Here is a 20,584-nt window from a genome sequence, read left to right on the forward strand (position 1 = left end):
AAAAAATGCTTTCTGCATCAAAAAACTAAAACTTGATGCAATTTATATTAAGCCATGGGTACGTGTGAGCAGGCTTATTTTTAGCAGGACCTAAAAAAAGTTATTCAGAGTTGAAGTTAAGATAGTATGATGGTCATATTACATTTTTTTACCTTTCAATTGGACTTAGTTTGAGCTACTTTACAAGGAGCAACACACAAAATAAACAATCCATTGTGTTAATATATATCCAACAGACTTGAAGTTGGAACATCCGCATGCGTTACAGTACCTCTTTGGGACTTAATATAAATGTCCCCAATGCCTTTTAGATTTTATTTTCATACTTTTCTGTAGACAACAGGAAAAAGTTTAAAGGATATGCATACTTTCACATGGAAACAACTCTGAGTTGTGGTTAAAAGATGAATGTGTATGGTTATGAAAATAAACTGAAGCCACATGTCTTATTTCAGGATCTGCTTTCAACATTTTGGACCAGATTTTTCGTTTTGAATTAAACTGCATATATGTTGGCTTAACATCAACAGCCGCATTTTATTGTAATGCAGTTTGGATATCTGAAATATGTTTCCAGATCTTTCCTGACAATGAATAATAAAAAGAAAGGAAAGCATGTTTCATGACGAATTATTTATTGATAGTGTCATTAAGAATAAAAAACATATTCAAGCTGAAAGCAGAGAAAGAACATGAGGGTATCTGATAAAGATCTTTTTTGTTGTTGTTGAGAATTTTGGGAGGGCTGCTAAGGTAGGTTTCCACCCCCATGGGTGTGTCCACAGCCGGGGAGACCTAAGCCTATCCACCTGCAGAAATCCGCTTCCCTCCACTCCAGACTTGAGCGTCGCTGCGCACGGTTTGAATCTCCCTCAGACGATTGTCTCCAAGGAAAAAAAATATATGTATATTTTTAGACTATATTTTCAGGAGTGAAAAACACGGGATTTGCTAATTGAAATAAAAGGGTCTCTGTGAAGGCCATTTAAAACCAAGCTTTGTTTGGCTCTGGGATAATCGTGCAGGATCTGCGGCGGATACGCATTCGGACAGAGCAATTAAACAGTCCAGCTGGATGGTTTTAAATGCTGACCAGTAGTGCAAAATTCCCCGGACGCATCTAGGAGGTAGGTGATAATTGATCATTAGAGTGTTTTTATGAAAATTGCAAGTTAAAGCAATCTGTGTTGCGTCATGCGCCTAAAGTGTGGTGGGGGATGCCAAATAGTTGCTTTCTGAGTGCAGAGAAGATCTGCAAGATCATTTACTCCTTTATCTAATTACTTAAGCATTGTGTTTTGGATGCGCCACCCAAAACGCGTAGGAGTTCACTTTTTAGTAAAACACTATTAAAAGGCGCAAACGCTGCACGTTATTGTCCGTCTCTGTGCGTTTTTTGTGGGACCTTTTAAGTTCCAACTGCATGTCTTTACTGAGAATTATAACAAAGTGAATATTCAGCCTTGAGGCAGCTTTTCATAAATTATTAAAATGTCACATTTCGTTTCCATATGACATGTGGATCGCGTCCTCCTAACTCAGAGACCATGCAGTCGGGCTTTATTTTGGTTAACGGAGCTCTGCCTTCTTGGGCTCAGTTTGGAACTTGATCTTAAACCCCGACTGACAATTTGATCTCTAACTATGATCCACGTTTACAAGTAGATCAGTGGTATACATGGATGATTACATCGAAATCCCCCCTCGCTAATACTGATTTATTGTTTCCAACCCAGATCAGTTTTCATCATTCTTATTCACATGTTTCTTTTTCTGTCCTTCTTCCTTGCCAATCCATCCACTCTCTGGTTTCTTGGATATTTTCTGAGGATATTATCTCCTGCTCTCTTTGTAGCGGATGACAGCATGCTGATGCGCTTTGTGATTTAATCTGTGAGCGCAGCCAGTGCGCGCCAGGTTTAGGGGCTGCAACCCTTCCAGCTCACCATCGGAGAAATACTATATAATATATGCAATAAAAATGTTTTGCATGTGTAATAATCGAGATTTATTGTTTCAGATGTGTGAAAAATAGATCTTACAGAATAAGGCTTTGAGGTGTTGTGAGTGCATATCAACTGTAGCAATTGTGAGTTTATGATTAAAAAACTTCATTTGCTGAAATTTGCTGAAAAGAGACCAGACGTAAAAAAAAAAAAAATGTTAACGTTATTTGCAAAACGAAAAAAAAGTGTTAAACATTATTTAAGTCTTTGGTGGTACAAAATTAATCCAATTATCCATATTGATTTCCTCATTAGATCACTAGCCATATTTAAAAGGGTATAATAGCATTTTAGAGTTTTACCTTGAGGCCTCTATTCATTCACACAAAAAGTTCATTACAAGCAGGGAAAGATCTTTGGAGGAATGAAGTCCAGCCTTTTTTGCCAGGCCATGCATAACAGAGATTTCCACTTTCCTCACCAAGCCCCAAACATTAGAAAAAAAAAAAAAAACACTGCCTACTTTTAAACAAAACATACTAGAAACAAGGAATTGAACATATAAAAATTATGAAAAACATTTCAACACTGCAAAAATGTACCTAAATGAGTTGTTTTTTCTTAAAATATGTACATTTTTCTTGAATTCAGGAGGTAAGTGAGACACGTTGCTAATGGAATAAGACAACTTACATTTGAATTAAAAAAAAACAATTGCATTGTCTTATTTCAAGTGCATATTATCTAATGGTCTTATTTGAAGAGTAAATATATTCATTCTATGAGCAGATCGTCTTATTTACCTACTTAAATGAATGCTAAATATACTTAATTTAAGAAATGTTCACCTATTTTTAGATCATTTCTTGCAATGCAGGTCTACGAATTGTATACTTTTACCATTGTCTGTCTCACAGCTACAGAACTTCTCTGTTAACAGAGGGATAATGTTGTGGGACAAACTGTCCTGGCTGCTAGCCCTCGTGGCCGTATCATCAGGAGGACTGCCACCATCAAACGAGCCTCTGTCTGCTCCCAGAATCTTCCTGTCCTTTAAAGGTAAGGTAATAAAAAACAATGTGACCATTTTGTTCATCTACAAACCTGGTGCAACACATCTTCCTTTTTTTTCTCTGTCTGGAATGGGTTAGCTGTTGGGAAAGCAGAATGTAGGACTTGTAACCCTGGCTCTTGTTCAGCCTGAGTTTAACTGAGGTTTGATTGTGTGAGAGAGGCTGGTGAGAATAATGAGATGTGCCGCTGATTGTCCGGACTATTCAGGGCTGCAGAATTTGTCTTCATCAAATCGCACGGCTGTTATTAGTCCCCCCCTCAAACAAGCCTTTGTGTGACCTCGGGTCCCTTCTGAAATCAAGTCAAATTTAACACTTGGCTGTGCACGTACTCTGGGTGCACATCCAGCATGTTATGAATGTCAGCCAGTGCCAGCGTGAGAGCCTGTGTGTTGAACTGTCATGTTAAAATAGGTCCCAGCAGAGCCATTTTCTGCAGCTCTGTCGACACAGTGTCCAAGACTATCCTCAAGGTTTTATTGTACCTGTCTATGCTGATGACTTTAATACTGCATTGCTCTGAGTTGAAATCTGTCTCCTTTTATGAGATCACCACTCCTGAGTACTGTTAGACATTAGTTCATGTGTGAAAACTCAGCAACATTGCGTAAACTGCACCATTAAAGCCTTGAATAAGAGATGATGTATATTAATAACAACAATTATCCTATAATGTCTTATGCATTTTGTTTCAATTACTTATGCCAGTGCAATAGTATTAAATTAAAAGTGGTTTCTCTATTTTGATTATATCAACTGAGGACTGCACTTATAGTTCATAGAAGTAGGTCAGGAGGTTGAACATGGCCAAAGGGACAATCCATTAACTTTTGTGGCAGATTCTTTTAAAATCACAATATAGGGCATTAGCCTTGATGGTGGGCTGTACTCTGTTAATGCTCTTAAATTCCTGTTTTCACTCCAGCTTTGAGTCCAATCTTCTCTCTTGGTTGATGTTTTTTTTTTTTTTACATGCTAATAGTCTCCCATTTACCTTGCTGGAAATTGTCTATTTCTTTTCTGTTATCTTAATTTAGTTTGTTTGTTTTTAATTAGCCTTGGAGGTTACTTTTTATGCATGATGGAGCAACCTATAGTGGTTTCAGACAAATAATACCCTTAATCTGTATGTTCCCTTAATTGTATTGATTTTTGCACTGCTCCTCTAGGAATGCCTTATTCATTTTTTATGTGCTGGTGTACTTAACAAAGCACTTGGCTTTTGGCTTCATAACAGCAACACACTACTGCCATCTCTTGTGATAAGGGCCTTATAATAATGTAAACAATAACAGTTTTAATTTCAATGATAACCTGAAGGAAGGAAATGTGACAGTTGATGGAATTAATAGCAGAGAGTTTGATGAATGTGCAAAATATGACCCAGCCTCTTGTTTATCATTAAAATTCCCTTTTCCTCTCATTAATTACATTTCATTTAAATAGTTGAGAAAAGGTTGTTTTTTACATGGAGCTGCCATTCAAGTTTTTTTTTTTTCATATTGTGGTTCTATGATGCTTAGTGTGAGGGATTGCCTTCGAGTCAATGAGTTGATCCAATCAACTGGTTTTCCTTAGATAGAAAACTTTGAATCAATTTGACTGTATGATCTGGTGAATTATAAAGTACCTTGAGATGACGTGTTGTAAATAAATTAATTAGAAATAAACCGAATTGATATTAACTCTCTATCAGAGTTATTCACAATGAACTAGTGAGCTAAACAGGTTTTTTAGAAACGTAAAGCACGATATAAATAGAGCATTTTAGTAAAAGGATGATAAAACCCACTCCTTAATTCACACTCACATTCGGCTGCATCTGAGTTCTGCATTAATATGCACAATAAAAAAATATATATAAAAACTCACAAATTACATAAACACTTCCTGTGATATAACAGCACTTTTACACCATATTTGTTGGAGTTGACGTTGGCGGTTCAGTTTTTACATTTAACATCTTTATAATGACACAAATTAGTCTACCACATTGAAAAGAAAATGTGACTTCCTTGATTAAATTAAAGAAACTGATTATTTCTAAACCAAAGCTTTTTTTCTGTATATATTCTGTTTTTGAAGCTATTTTCATCATATCTTATTCCCAGGGGTGCAGTTAACCACTCAACTTCTCCATTTACCTTTTTGTCTCTGGCACTTGAATCTCATAATGGTTGCAGACATACAAATGTCAGCTCTAATTGTGCATTGTACTTTAGGGATGACTGTTTTCAGTATGAAGCTGCCAAGGGTTGATGAAAATGTTGAGGGATTTAAATGTGGGTTAATCACAGAAGGAAACCAGATGCATATGCAAAAGAAAGTCCTAACCTAAAGCCCTCAAGCTCACACCTGTTTTTGTTTTTAGGTAAATATCCCTCACCTGGGTTCAGTTAACATGTGGCACCTTTCAGTTGTCCCCTTTCTGGTGGTCGTTGTACCCTGTTTTTCTTCTGTATTCCTGAGTTCCCGTCGCCTTCATCAACATTCCTTTCACCATCATGCACCTAACATTGTGCTGCTAGTGCTTTAGTCCTTCACTGCCTCAAAATATGACAAATTCCAGCTGGGAATCGCTAAATGGATTTAAAAAATAAAGGCTCATAGATGCTTCCTGTCCAGTCTGATGGAAAAAATATTCCCTGAAGAAGAACCAGCAAAAATTGAGATCTACAGATGTTCAAAGCTTTTAGGGAGTAAATCCCCTGCATGAGCTGTATTGTATTGAACAACAACAGTGGTTTGGGAAAGAATTGACTTAAATGCAAATGCATATCATGATTTTATGAATACATAGGTTTGCAGCTATAAGGTGGACGGTATCTGAAAATTTCAGGGAGTATGGCTACTTATATAACGCTTTGTATGTTGTATCAATCATTTTGAAATGTCTTTGAAGCACTAGAATTTAGTGAGGATTTTTGGAAGTATGCAAGCAAGTAAGAGAAAATTTACTCTGTCATTTACTAACAATTTAAATATAAGAAGATACTTTTTGCCAGCAGCAGCTATTTAAGAGGTTAGTGCAATCTAAGCTATTAACTGTATTAAAAATCCAAAGAGCCTGAAGACAGTAAGTACAAAGGATTGCCTGCTTAAAGCAGATCAACATTCTGGATTTAAAAAGATACTCAAAAAGTTAACGCAGTGGCACACTTACATTTCCGAGAAAATAAAAATTCTACCAAGCATTTTGAATATATTGTCTCCATAACACTCAACATAAAGTCGTGTACCATCTTGATCAGGGTTCTTTTAAACAAGTAGCTAAGTTTTTTTTAATCACTATATTTCTGTACTATATTTAACTTCAAATGCAGGACAAACAGGCTAAGGTCAATGCAGTAAAACAGATGTTTTCTATCTCATAAAGAAAAACATAGACTGGCTTGTTTCAGCTGCTAAGAACTCCTATAGTTACTTTTAAACAAGGTCTGTAATCACCTGCTATTTTAGTCTGCAGGACTCAGCAAGGTTTCGACCCTTCAAACAGAAGCCAGTCACTCCCGGGGTTAACTGCCCTCAAACTGTGGGAGAATGGCACCATATTAATGAGTAATAGCTTGTTAGGGCAATCCTCAGGCACATTTGAAAGTGTTTAACTCTGTTTTTCTTTGACCTCTTTGTAATCCACAACAAAACACCTGGGTACAAGGTTAGCTGTGGGGAGAAAGACTGCTAAAGAAAGATAAGACCAGGCTGTCCTATAATTTAACTCATTATCACGGATGGTCTTTAGGTTAATTTAGCCTTTGTAGCCCCCTCTCCTTTCAAGAGTCTTTCTCTGGCATGTAACGAGTTAATAGTTGTCATGTCTGAACAAAGACTATACTATTATAATTATTTTTCTGACAGTTCTCAGGGAAAGGTTACAAAAATGATGCCCATCTTCTGATTCTTTGAATAAGGAACCTCTCAGTTTGAACTTACTGCTTTTAGCTTCCATCAAAGGGCTTTTTCCACAGATTATGTCCAACTAGCAGATTTGTGAGAGATATGTAGATGTTAAATCAGTGTGAAATTCCTCTATGTAGGTGGCCCTCTACTGTTGTCATTTATTGGGCTCCTCTGGCAAAAGGAAAACATTAATCATGCTTGTCATGCCTGATCTGTATCCCTAGATAGTTAAAAGGGCATGAACGCATGCATCTTTGCCATCTTAGGTTCAGCTTAGCCATGGGTGATGCTAACAATGCACCAATGAGAAATCCAGTCTTGTTTTTTTTGTTTTTTTTTTGTAAAATATTTACCTGAGCTCTCTTCAGTTTTTAACGTGTTCTTTTCACGCCTTCCTGCTGCAAGTAAAGATGTAATACTGGTAGCGATGTCATACTGTGAAAACAGCCACTGCTAAACAGATTTGAACAATTTCAAAGAAAAGATAAAAAATATTAAAGTTGTTATTTTAGTAGCATCCATGTGTTATTAGCAATTATTTCTTTCTTTCTTTTTATATACATAGCCATCTTGTTGTGAAATTCCTAAAGTAAATATTTGTTTAAATACATTCATCCTTCCTGTTAACTGCTTGGCTCACCTTTGGTCAGTTCACCTTAGGTCTAAATTCCAGAATTTATAATCTGGGGAGGAAAATCTAGAAGATATACCAGAAAAATTTAATTAAAGAAACAAATATAAATACAAAAGTATAAAGTTTTGAAAAACCTTTCTATGATGCCTCTGACTTCAACTTAAACACTATACTGGTGCTAAAAATATCTTCAGTTTTCTTCCTTTAGTACACACCTCTACTTTGACGATTGTTGTGATTGGGGAAGCTTGGTAGTACCAAATCACCACACAGGCCGGTCAAGGTGAAAATCAATTCTTGAGGCATCACTAGTTGAATAAGTTATTGTTTTTATTTACCTTGACTGCATGCAAATTCTTTCAGTAATTATCTAGGTCAGGGTATTTAACCTTTTACAGTATGGGATTCTCTTGGTTAATGCAGAGGCTGTACAAGGATCAGTGCAGTGTCTTAGCTTTTTTAAGAGCCAACAGCGGTTGTGGCGAGGGTTTGGGCAAAGAGTGGGGATTACATCTTGACTGAAAAATCTAGGCAACAACATTAAGTGCATATTTAGACTGAAATTTACTTTTTAGATTCTTTTGTTGTTGTTTGAAGTCTAACTATAATGATTCAAAGTAATCTAACCTGTAAAAATCACTGTAAACATGAGCAATGTCTGTCATAAAGTGGATAGTTTTAATAGCAGCCGCTAGACTCATACCGACCGACAGAGGGAGAAGACAGGGGTCAGTTTTCCCGGGCCTAGGGTAGAAGGCAGGTCTAGAACCAGATCAGACTGTCAACTTGTAGCCAAGATTTATATTTTTGTTTTTACAAAATACACTTGTGGAGAAAATTATAGCCTTTATTTTAAGATAAATAAAATCCTTTCTTCTTATTTATTTCTTCAATTTTTTTCAATACCTTATAGTATTTGGGTAGTATAACCCTAAACAACATTGCTGTTAAGTGGTTTGGCCTTTGACACTCTTTGAGTTTATTAAGCTCCAAGTTAGAAAATAACTTACAGGTTAAGTTATCAATGAAATGTGAATGTCACGGGTTATATCCAGCTATTTTTGTCCCGGCTGAGCCAAGGCCATCAGCTGGGCTGCCCTCAGTCGCTCATATCGCATAAATCTGAACCTTTCCTGTGTGCAATGCTTTTGTCAGGGTCCTTAGTTCATAGTGCTTCTTATCTGTTCTTATACTGATGCACCAAGCTGTGTTTTATCATGTATTTAAACATGCTAAATTGTAACTGTGCAAAAAAGATGTATTTTTTATCCAAAAAGTCTCTTGACAGTGAAAAAGGCTTCCACAAAGTAAAGTAGCTGTAACACCCCAGACTCCAGCAATTATTACAATACCTAATTAGTTTCTCCCTCAGAGGTGATGCTGGTGGAGAAAAGGTTGGTGTATCCCAGCAACCTCTGCTCCACAGGATATGTCGTGTCAAACTCTGATTATTCAAGAGAGCAAAACAGAAGGTGACAGCTTCACTGCTAAATATAGTGGCCCTCCTGTCTCTTTCTTTTTACCTCCCTTCCCTCCTCTGCCTCGTCATACCCCTCTGCATTTACGCCATGCTTACCCTCTCTTCCTGCCTCTTGATGAGAAGCTGGCAGTGTGAGCTTAAGGAGGAGAGCACCCAGCATGCCGCCCACAGCAGGGACACTGTTTTATCACATGCACCAAAAAAAAAGTAAGAAGGAATACTGATTTTCAAAGTGCTCACAGTTAAGGAGGAAGCTCAGACAGAATCACAAATCTAAGGGCAGGGACATAATAATTATGATAATTTGATCAAATCAGGCCAAATCAGCTGAGATAATGGTTGGTAGTAATGTCATTCTGTAGCACACATTTTAGATCTTTATTTGGAATCCACACTGTTCAACTGAATCATGTTTCTCACTCTAATATAATTTATACTTTTTCTTTTCCTTCAGCTTAACTTTTCCTATTAATGGCTTCTAAATATTTCTATGTACCTCCCTGTGGTGCTCTTTTAAGGAGACACATCTGGTTGGGAGCATTTTAAGCCTCATCATTTCTCAGATGTTCTCCTTTTAAATATACCAGTAGAATAAAGGTGGTTTGACTCTACCCTGTCCTCAAGGTACTTTGTAAAGGTTCTCACCCATAACCTGTTTCTCATGGGGAACAGGTTATCTTATACTCAAATCAGGACAGCAACTAAAGATTAAACTGCAGTTATAAATTAAAACAAAGGGGAAAAAAATCCACACTTTGACCTTCTCTTGAACTTTTCTAATAGTCTTTGAAGGTCTTTGTCAGAAATTGTCTTTTGGTATTCCAGAATCTACTTGTGGAAAGAGAAATATCACAGGAGCAGGATGTCCTATTTCTTTCCTCCTACTGGGATTGTTCTGCTTTGTAAGTTCAGTAAATCAGACAAGAAAAACAATCAAACTAAAACCAAATCTCAACTTGTTACTGTTTATATGCAAGTTAATATTAGGGGTAACTAATATCGGCTTTTATTGTAGCATGTATTGACTCAATGATAAAGCTTTTTTTTATCATCTTTTTAAAGCAACATAGCTGCACCTACATGAAGTCAGATTCCAAAAATCATATGCAGAGCTCTGAAAATAAACTACACCCACTATCATACTTCTGTGTTTTGGGCTCATTAAGTATGATGTAGTAAGCATACTCTGTGCTATTCTTTTGGAACCAGCATAGAAAAGAAATTAGTTCATAATGTAGAACAGTCCGTTTTCTGGCTTTTACAAGTCCATCCAATTCATTTTTTTATCACAATAAATCACATTGTTTTCCTAAAACAGAAAGTTTAAAGGAGAAGTTCGGTTTTTAACACTTTTAGCCCATTTTCTGTAGTGTCCAGGATAAAATCGAATGATCGACACCAAAATGTTGACAATTGGTCCTGTCTCTGCTTTTTGGCTCATTTAGAATCCACCCCTGGCTGCTTTAGAATGGCTTCCATAGAGCATGTCCGATAATGTCCTTAAAACAACCTTAAACTTTCTTTTTTTTAAATATGCTACTCACCGGGTCGTCAGCGCTGTTCAATGACGTTCCAAAAAAAGTTTCGTAAAGAAAAAACGTTCCTGTAGTGTTTTATTTAGCATTTTGTAAATCCCATTGAGTTCTGTTGGAATAGTCAATATTCCCCTGCCACCGGAAACGGAAATGGGGCCTGTTTACACAGTTGTAGTCTTTTCGCTTCACTCTGTGTACTCCGACGTCGAGAATCAAGAATCCACCTTTCGTATTCCATTTTCAGAGTTTTTTAAAGTGTTTAACAGAGACGTTAGCACCTCGACGTCGGAGTACACAGAGTGAAGCGAAAAGACTACAATTGTGTAAACAGGCCCCATTTCCGTTTCCGGTGGCAGCGGAATATTGACTATTCCAACAGAACTCAATGGGATTTACAAAATGCTAAATAAAACACTACAGGAACGTTTTTTCTTCACGAAACTTTTTTTGGAACTTCATTGAACAGCGCTGACGACCCGGTGAGTAGCATATTTTAAAAAAAGAACGTTTAAGGTTGTTTTAAGGACATTATCGGACATGCTCTATGGAAGCCATTCTAAAGCAGACAGGGGTGGATTCTAAATGAGCCAAAAAGCAGAGACAGGCCCTATTGTCAAAATTTTGGTGTCGATCATTCGATTTCATCCTGGACACTACAGAAAATGGCCTAAAAGTGTTAAAAACCGAACTTCTCCTTTAACAAACATTTTAAATCTAATTTGTATTGCACCCAAATCAGCTGCTGCAGGAATTTAGAAAACTAGCAGAAACCTAAAAAATATAAAAGTTATTCTTGTAGAATAACTTCGGTGAGTTGAGGTTGCTAGGTGTGACTTCATTGGGCTGTGATTGGTTGATGCAATAACCAATAAAAACATGGTCCCAGTAATCAATGGAGATAAATTACATTATTATAGAATTCGGACATGAATTAAGAATAGCATCTCAAGATCATGAAATCAAGCAAAATCAAAATGTCCCAAAGCTTCAAAATGTTTAAGCCATACTATAAACATCATCATTATTACTTTGATTTATTTTACTGTGTTGTTTATGGTGGTCCTTTTACTACTTCATCTATTTGATATCAATGTGTACTCCCCTGTCAGCATTTTAATGGCTGCTTGTTTCAGTCGGTTCTGTTTGGCAAAACAAACAGCATAATTTAAGAAGAAAAAAGATGGAGAAAATTCAACCAGACAGAGCAGTACAGGAGGAGTAAAGATCTTTAATGCCCACTTCCCAGCAGTTTCCTCTGTTTCTCTGCTTTTACGCACCAGACTGGAAAGTGTGAAGTGCTACCCTTGGCAATCAAAAGCCAGAGAGAAGATGACACCACACAAGTAAATTTCGAGGTTATGCATACTGACATTATCATGTACAGCAGTAAATCTCTTCTACTTTGCATCTTCTTTGTAGGTTAGAGTGTATAGTATTGTACTTAAGCTTGTGTGTATTAATGCATATATATTTCTATGGCCTTTCCAGTTATTTTGAGACATTTATTATTGAACAACTTGTAAAATTGTAAGGATAGCCTTAGGAATAGATAAACTCTAAGATTATTTTCTAAAATCACATCATTGACAGCTACTTTTGCTGTAAAGTCAGTTTTAAGGTTCAGTTATTTTTGACACACATACCTTCTTGTTGGAAATGAGACATTGGCTGTGTCCAAACGTCCGTCCTAACCCCTACATAGAACACTATATTGTGGTTACGCCATTTAATATGAGTGTCTGAATGTCTAGTGGATGAAAAAGTAGTGGACTCAAAATGCAACTTGAAAAGTAGTGTGCAACCATGATCACTGGACGGGCAGATATATCCCAGAATGCTTTGCCAGACCTCTCCTTGCTAAGCGTTGGCTTCATTTTGAAGGCGAGAGAGAAGAAATATGGCTGAGGCACCATGTGGAGTCATTCCCCAACGGGGAGTGAAAACTATTGATCATCTGTCCGAATGGTCAGTTAACTGAGTTCACTATAGTCCCTGCTCTATATAGTGATTGAGGGGTTAGACGTTTGGACAGAGCCATAGTGTTTCCAGCTTTTTTACACTGTTTGGCTTTTCCTCTCCTGTACCTAATATTCTGTCTGATTCTAAGGGGGCCTATAGGATACAGGCCACAAACTTACACCACCACAACACATGTAGAAATAGAAAACACAACTTTTTCCAACATTTTCCAAGCTTCTTCGTATCATCCAAGAGGGACAATGATTTCTTTCTAAGAGTTTTTCTAAATCTGTTAACTGTAATGATATTTATGTGATAAATCATAAGATGTCTCTAGATATTTCTACTTGTGAACCCTGGCAGTAGGAGCTGTTGCTCCATCACCACGCTGTTCTGCGCTAAGCTGTCAGCGTAGTTCGACATTTTTCTAGATGAACAGTGCAGCAAATCAGACGGCGCAGGTGCTAAAATTGCATAATTTGGTTGTGCTAATTGCTTCAGATTGTGTTTATATTATGGACACTAATTTAAAATTTAGTGATTTTAGCTGTAAAACACTTTGTATGGGGCTACCTTAGATCTTCAGTTCTACAGCCCATTCATTAAAAATCTTACTTTCAGGTTCTGTCCACTGCTTTAAGGGGAACAACTTTCAGCTGAAGCAGATTATGGTTTGTGTGAGAGTAGTTGTGGCGGTCTGTATGTGCCTGCTAGTATGTTTGTGTCTCTTGGTCCCTGCTGTTGCCACTTTTTTAGATAGAAATGTGGCAGACGGGATATAAATAGATGTAAGCCCTAGTGACACATCAGACAAGCCTTCTAATTCTCTCATTTTTAGGGAGCAGGTTTCTAATGTTTGTGATTTTTTTTCTGCTGCACCTCTGAATTTCTTCTTTGGAGTTGTGATTATAGAGGTGTGGTTTTGCTTTTAAGAAGTGCGGTTCTTATACCGACCTGTTATAAACCACAGGGGCAGGAGGATATGGGAGTTGAAAAGGAAAAGCAGGGATTGTGGTGGTTGTGGAGTTCAGGATTATAATGGATTTTTGCTACAGAGTTAAAGCGACAGAGGGGGATAGAGGGGTATGTTTTAATATTAATTTCTTGTCCAGTTGTTTATGTCTGAGTCGTTTCTTGATGCACGTGTGTCTGTGTGCACAAGTGTGGGTGCTCACCAGCTCTCAGAGCTTCTTCTGTAGAAAAAGAAACTGCTATCTGTGCCACTGCTTCATTTTAGTTTCCATAGCAGCCTATACCTGTCACTCCTCACAAACCGGATCAAGTTCAAATGATCCCCTCTGTGGAGATGGGGTGGGATGCAATCACTGCATTTTTGCTTATTTCCCCGGATGTCTGCAGGCTTGTCTGTTGAAGGAAATCCTGGACCACCATAGCACCCAGACTTTCGCTTAGTCAAGACAAATGTGAAAAGAAATTCACCAAAACAATTAAGTTTGAAGCTCTGGATTGATTTTTAGAGTTAAGTGAAACTGACTCAGAAATTTTTCTTAGCAAAGATTAAGACTAGATGGACATGTTCTTGTGGCTAAAATGTAAATGGAGGCGATTGCACTCTATGCTTAGATAAGAAGACAGCAGATCAGGGGCATTTTTAGATGGTTTTGACAGCTATTATTGATTTTAATTTGTCAGTCAGTGTTTGGATCTTAAATTATATATATTTGTATATCATGACAGCACAGTAGCAGGCCTATGATGCTTGCAGGAAAGGATTACATGGAACATCATAACCAAATGGCTGGGATAGTGTACAGAAACATCTGTGCAGAATACACACTGGGGATCCCTTGGCCAAAATGGGAGCCAACCACTAAGGTAGTGGGGAATGACAGCTAAGATCCTCTGGGACTTCCAGATACAAAAGGACTAAATGGTTGTGGCCGACCAACTTGACATTGTGACTGTGATAAACAGCAGAGGACAGCTCTAGTGATCGATGTGGCCATCACAGATGGTGGAAACATCAGGAGAAGTTGGGAAGTTGGAGAAATACCAAAGGCTCAGGGAAGAACTAGAAAGAGCATGGAAGGGGAAGGCAACTATAGTGACTGTGGTCATAAGAGCTCTGAGTGCAGGAACTCCCACAGTTAGAAATGGCTCCAACAGATACCTAGAGAAATACCAGACATCTCAGTCCAGAAGAGCTCAGGTCTAGGGACAGCTAAGATATTATAAAGAACCCTCAAGCTCCCAGGCCTCTGGTGGAGGATCTGAGCTTGAGACGAAGAATTCACCAACCCCGCCCATGAAGTACATAGTGTGGATAAGAGGTCTCTTAAAGGGTCATCACAGTCCTAATTAGAGACTGCTTGATATTTTATGTTTCCTCCAGTTTTCAAAAATTACTTTGGATTATTTAGCATCTGGAACATAAAATGAAGCCATAAAAGGTTCCACAATTCTACAGTTTAACTTGAAGATTAATATTAGATAAATTTTCAGCCTTACACTTTGTAAACAACGGACTGAAAAGTTAATTAAACAATACTTGAATGGAATAGTTTTTAAAAATGTCTTTTGAACTTGTCTCAGTCTGTCTTAGATGTTTTAAAGAGTAAACAAAGTTTAGAGTAAAACTTGCAAAGAAAAGCGAGTCAGCCAGCAGCCTAGAAAGTAATAAGAACTGTCTGGAAGATGAGCTGAAAGGAGGAAAGTGTGAGGGAGCAGAGGAACACAATCAGACAGTGCTCTGAGAGCGCTAATGGACTACAGGGCATCAGTGTCAGGTTTGCTTTATCAGCCAGAGCGTGGATAAATGGAAGGATTTGAGAATGAAGAGCAGAAAAGCAGCGTGGGTGAACAAAGGCCTACTCCGCACAAATCGTGTGTCTGCTTCCTATTAGTTGTGTGTTAGTGTTGGAGGAGATGGTTTACTTCAGATGCTGACTGCTCAGACATCCTCCGCAGGTCAGCAGTGTGACAAAGCTTTGACTATAACCTTATGGTGCAAAGTTTGTTGTTGGAATTAGTACAATTTTGTTACTAAAGGGAAATTTGACTTGAAAGCTGAAAATGTGCCATGAAAGACACATTTCCTCTTCAAGCAAACCAAATTATTTAAAGTAATTTTGGCTATATTTTCTTTCAAATTCAACCTCTTCTTAAACTGTCATCGAAGGTTTTGGGGGGCAAAAGCTTTGCTGTCCCACAAGATTTCCAGTTATTGCAGCCATAGTGAAGTCAACCTAAATGTGTGTACATTTGCATTGGATATAGACCAAAATACTGTCTAGGTAATCTTGACAGAAATGAGTTCTGTAGCTGACCCTGACCATGATCTTGTGGGAGGCTGCAATGGAGATGTTGGGTTAAAATGCCACAGAATTCCTTCTTCTTTGTATGCCTCCCTTCGGAGCTGCAGTCTATCATTATCGCTACTCTTCTCTCCCACTTCTCTGTTCGCTGCATGATGCCTTACTGATGAAACCTGAGCCACTCTGAGATGATAAACTCAGTACTAGTGTAAATGCTCTTTAATTATTATAGCTGCACCGATCAATCAGGAAAAGATCAGCATAGGATGATTTCTCGATCTGCTCTGATTGATGAAGGATACTTCAATTTCAATGATCACTAAGTTATTACTAATTAATTGTTGCAATAATAAGATTTTCATAGATTCTATAAGAAACATGAACATGTTCTGGCCAAGCTTACAGTATGTTTCTATCAAATTTATGCTATAGTAAAATACCTGTTAAGGTGATGCATAAAAAAATAACTTTTCTATGGCATTGAGACTCCATTAAACATAACACATTTGTGACAAATGGATGGGGAAAATAAAATTTAATTAATCCAAAAAATTTAGAACACCAAAAAGCACTACTAACTATGTGATCTATGCATCAGCTTGTGTGAAATCAGATTTGGTTTTCTGTATTTCAGCTAACTGCCATGCTTGAGATAATAATAGGAGACTTTTAAGGTCATAACTCAGAGTGGGACTAAGCCCTTGTGGCAGAGAACCTTCTGAACCCATCTTGTCTTGGAAAGACAACACACAACATTTGGATGGAAGAGGAAGGGCAGCATGTGGTGGAAGATGTAGTTTCCAAAACCTCGTTTAAGGGTTAGCACACTAATAGATTCTTAGGATGGGATGGCCTCTCGTTCTCGTTCTTTGTTTTGGCTTCATTGACGTGAGGCCAAGATTTTCTCCATGCCTGCCTTGGTCACGCCCCTCTCCCTCAAAGCTTTGTTCCAGAGCTATGTTCTCAGGAACCTTCTCTAGGTGTCCCACATGGTATGTTGGCAGTGCTGTCCGTTGTGTTTGTGCCATATGTATGTGTCAGTGTTCCTGCATTTTTAAATGAGAAATGGGAGTACAGGCCTCCTATGTTGCTGCTGTTGTTGTTGTTGTTGTTGATGTCTACGCCTCACTCATCCCTGTGAATGAACTGCATGGACTAAATAGGAAAGGGGGCGTTTGTGTAAGTCAAGTCCATCATTCACTTACTTCATTCGTGTCCCCAGGGAAGAAGAGGGGGGACACAAATGATACATACACTGCATTAATGCTATGGGCACCTCTCTTTCTTTCTTTCCTTCTTCCTTTCTTTTTCTTTCTTTCTTTCTTTCTTTCTTTCTTTCTTTCTTTCTTTCTTTCTTTCCTTCTTTCTTTCTTTCTTTCTTTCTTTCTTTCTTTCTTTCTTTCTTTCTTTCTTTCTTTCTTTCTTTCTTTCTTTCTTTCTTTCTTTCTTTCTTTCTTTCTTTCTTTCTTTCTTTCTTTCTTTCTTTCTTTCTTTCTTTCTTTCTTTCTTTCTTTCTTTCTTTCTTTCTTTCTTTCTTTCTTTCTTTCTTTCTTTCTTTCTTTCTTTCTTTCTTTCTTTCTTTCTTTCTTTCTTTCTTTCTTTCTTTCTTTCTTTCTTTCTTTCTTTCTTTCTTTCTTTCTTTCTTTCTTTCTTTCTTTCTTTCTTTCTTTCTTTCTTTCTTTCTTTCTTTCTTTCTTTCTTTCTTTCTTTCTTTCTTTCTTTCTTTCTTTCTTTCTTTCTTTCTTTCTTTCTTTCTTTCTTTCTTTCTCCCCCGCGGTCTCTCTCTTTCCATCCCAGATTGTTTGCATCTCCATCTTTTCCACAATTATGTTCTGCTTATGATTTTGTGCTTTCACCTTCTGCTTAACATCCCTTTGGAAGACGCAGCACTCCTTTAGATGTTGTGCTTCCCCACACTGCATTTATGGACTTTCACAGACAGCCTTTCACTGAGCAGCATTTCCTGGCACGGAAACGCGCGGACAAACGTTTTTTTTCCAAGTCTGACAAATTGAGTTTTAATACGGTTGACTCGGCTGAGAAGGATGTTGCATGCCTCCTGGCACTAGAGGCTCTACTACCAATACACAGACTTTGTTTAACTATAATCACGTTTAGTGAGAATTGTATATTGCTATTCATTAGTCTATAGCCTGTGTCATTGACAAACAGGATCTGTACACTGTGTGAAGTTTACCTTTTCTCTCCTGTGGCAGATTATGAAACCAACCATGCAAGTTTAATTAGTTACAAATCATTAAAGTCATTGACACTACAGAAGAGCAGTGAAAACTTCTATCTCAGCTCAGCTTAGAGTGAGACTTGTCATTACAAAAACTCGTTGTTGGTTAGAGTTGTAAAAATCAATCTTGCATGCATGCAAAGATCTCAACACATTTTTGCATTGAAAACAAATAATAAAAATAATGATAATAAAATGGCTTTACAGACCATTTTATTCATTATTTTATAATGGTGTTCTCAACTGTTGCACACAATACAGAAGAAAATATATAGGGGGATAGGTTGGCAGTTCATCATGAGCCAGCATAGAGTCACAGAACAAAATAGCTTCACACATGACCAATTATACCCAATTCAAACCAGTTAACCAGTCAGGCTTTTGGAAATAATGGAGGAAGGCTACGTATCCAGAGGGAACTTATCCATACAACTTATGCAGAATGAATTTAAATGTACACAACGTCACTTGTCACGTACAAAAGTACAGTATTTGTTTCTCCATCTAATAAAATACTGAAGCAATTGTAATCAATATAGGTTTGTTGCAAGCTCATACCCTGCTTTAGGGATGTGGTTAAACTGTTGGTAGGAAAAACAGAGCTTTGTTTTGTTTTATTATCTTTGTTAAAATTACCAATATTATTGTTATTATTCTTTTGTCTATTGTTAAGTTTGTTTAATTAGAGAAGCAGAATGATGCAGACTAGATCTATTGATAACACTGAGTGTATTTGTGGTTATTATCATTTTGTTATATCAGATGAACAGATTTCAAATGTTTACCAAACGTAAGTTTAAATACTGCATTTGTAAATGTAGACACTGTTATAAATTTCCTAGAATGTCTTTTTGTTTTAATGAATGTTTACATTTCTGCATGCATGTAAACAACATTTGCACAGTATAATTATCGGCTCGAGATTATTCATTAACAGATAAACAAGTTACAACTATTTTATGATTCTTAAAGTCAGACTGAAAAGAGGGAGAGGACCATGCAGAATATGGGACTGTTTTTTTTTTTTTTTTGTTTGTTGTTTTTTTTACCATGAATGTTATATGCTTTTTTAATATATATTGAGAGCCTTACACTAGTTATCAAAGAAGCTGCTGTGCTAAACAGCCATGAACTTTAAGATTCTTGATGCTGGTTTCAAAGAGGTTCACAGGACTCTGGACCAGAAGATCAGAGATCCGAAGTGATCCATGTCGGTGTCAGGAAGCGGTTTCAGGTCATCAGCGGGAGTCCGAAGACAGTTCAGGCAAACAGTTTAGAGTGTCAACGGGCAGGGTTGAAGGTCAGGATCAGGCAATTAGAGAACACTATGACTCGCTAGAAGACTCTCACCAAAGGCTGAAATAATCTGGTACTGATGATCGGAAGCAGGCAGGTTAAATAGAGACTGGAGCAGGAGACACAGATGAACAAAGATAAGAAACTGGGCAGAGATAGACAGGCAAATGGAATGAACAATCAAGCCAGTTATCAGTGCCAAGATGACATATAAAGACAATTAGTAAAAGAATCAAGTATATGTTGAAAACATATACATTTGCACACCTCTTGTGTATATCATGAATCATTTAATACATGCATTCACATAATTCTGTACATTTATAAGCTTTGCAACAATCATTTGCCATATATTACCTAAAACATTGATTTATAGTTTTTTATGCACTTTTAGCATTGGTTTGATAGTGACATAAAATATTTAAAAGCTTGTTAAATTACTTTAAGCATAAAAAAAATGGTTGACTGCATAAAAACTCAAATGTAAAAGAAACTCTGCATTTCAGATTAATTAAAGCATATAAAGATGACAGTGGATGTGAGAGTACTGGGTGAGTGAAGACACTTACAGAGAAAAAAATGCTTATTTCCATTTGTGGTGTGGAGCTATCTGCATTTGGCCTCCTTATCTGTGCAGGCCGGATAGCAAAGCACTGATTTACAACAAGGTACGACAGCTGAAGATAAGAGGGCTCTTAGTCTCCATGGATCGCTGATATCACTGGACTCCTTCAGCTCCATGTGAGAGAGAGGGTGGAGGGTGACTTTAACACATTTTGCTCATTCAGGCTGATAAGACTCAGACCTTCTTCTGGCCGTTCTTCCTGTTGCACTACACTTAAATCAGTTTCTTCCATCCAACGCTCTCTTAGCAGTTATAATTTTGATGTTTGGGGTTCAAATGTCATATGTTATAACCTGTAAGCCATTCAAAGAAACACATCACGTTTTTTTTCTGTGCGTGCATTACCAGGAACAGGTTGTCCAGCAATAACAAACCAAAAAAATTGTGTCCATCCTTTTACTTGTTGCATGCAGGGTTTTGTTTTCCTAGCAGGTAAAGTCTGTTATCTGAAATAGGGGTGTTCGGGTGTGCCCATTTTATACTTGGAGGGCAGTAATTGCTGTGCAATAATCCACATGTGGGACTTGTGAAAACCTTGATGTGGCTTCTGTTATCTTGCTGTCAGATTGTGTATATCTAGTAGATTACCGTTTCTCCAGTGCTGCTCTGACAGTTCTCC

At 37.4% G+C, this 20,584-nt stretch overlaps 1 protein-coding gene across 1 annotated transcript in view; it reads left to right on the top strand.

The window, feature by feature from the left end:
- Positions 1-815: 815 nt before the first annotated feature.
- sema3fa (sema domain, immunoglobulin domain (Ig), short basic domain, secreted, (semaphorin) 3Fa) overlaps positions 816-20,584 on the top strand; it is a 64,610-nt gene continuing 44,841 nt past the window's right edge. The window contains exons 1-2 of the mRNA XM_038272960.1: positions 816-1,127; positions 2,887-3,005. Coding sequence (XP_038128888.1) covers positions 2,894-3,005 — 112 coding nt within the window. The 5' untranslated portion in view covers positions 816-1,127; positions 2,887-2,893. The remainder of the gene's footprint in view (positions 1,128-2,886; positions 3,006-20,584) is intronic.

This window comes from Cyprinodon tularosa, unplaced genomic scaffold, assembly GCF_016077235.1.
Source record: "Cyprinodon tularosa strain WSP-4 unplaced genomic scaffold, ASM1607723v1 ctg85, whole genome shotgun sequence".
In the NCBI taxonomy this organism is placed as follows: domain Eukaryota; kingdom Metazoa; phylum Chordata; class Actinopteri; order Cyprinodontiformes; family Cyprinodontidae; genus Cyprinodon; species Cyprinodon tularosa.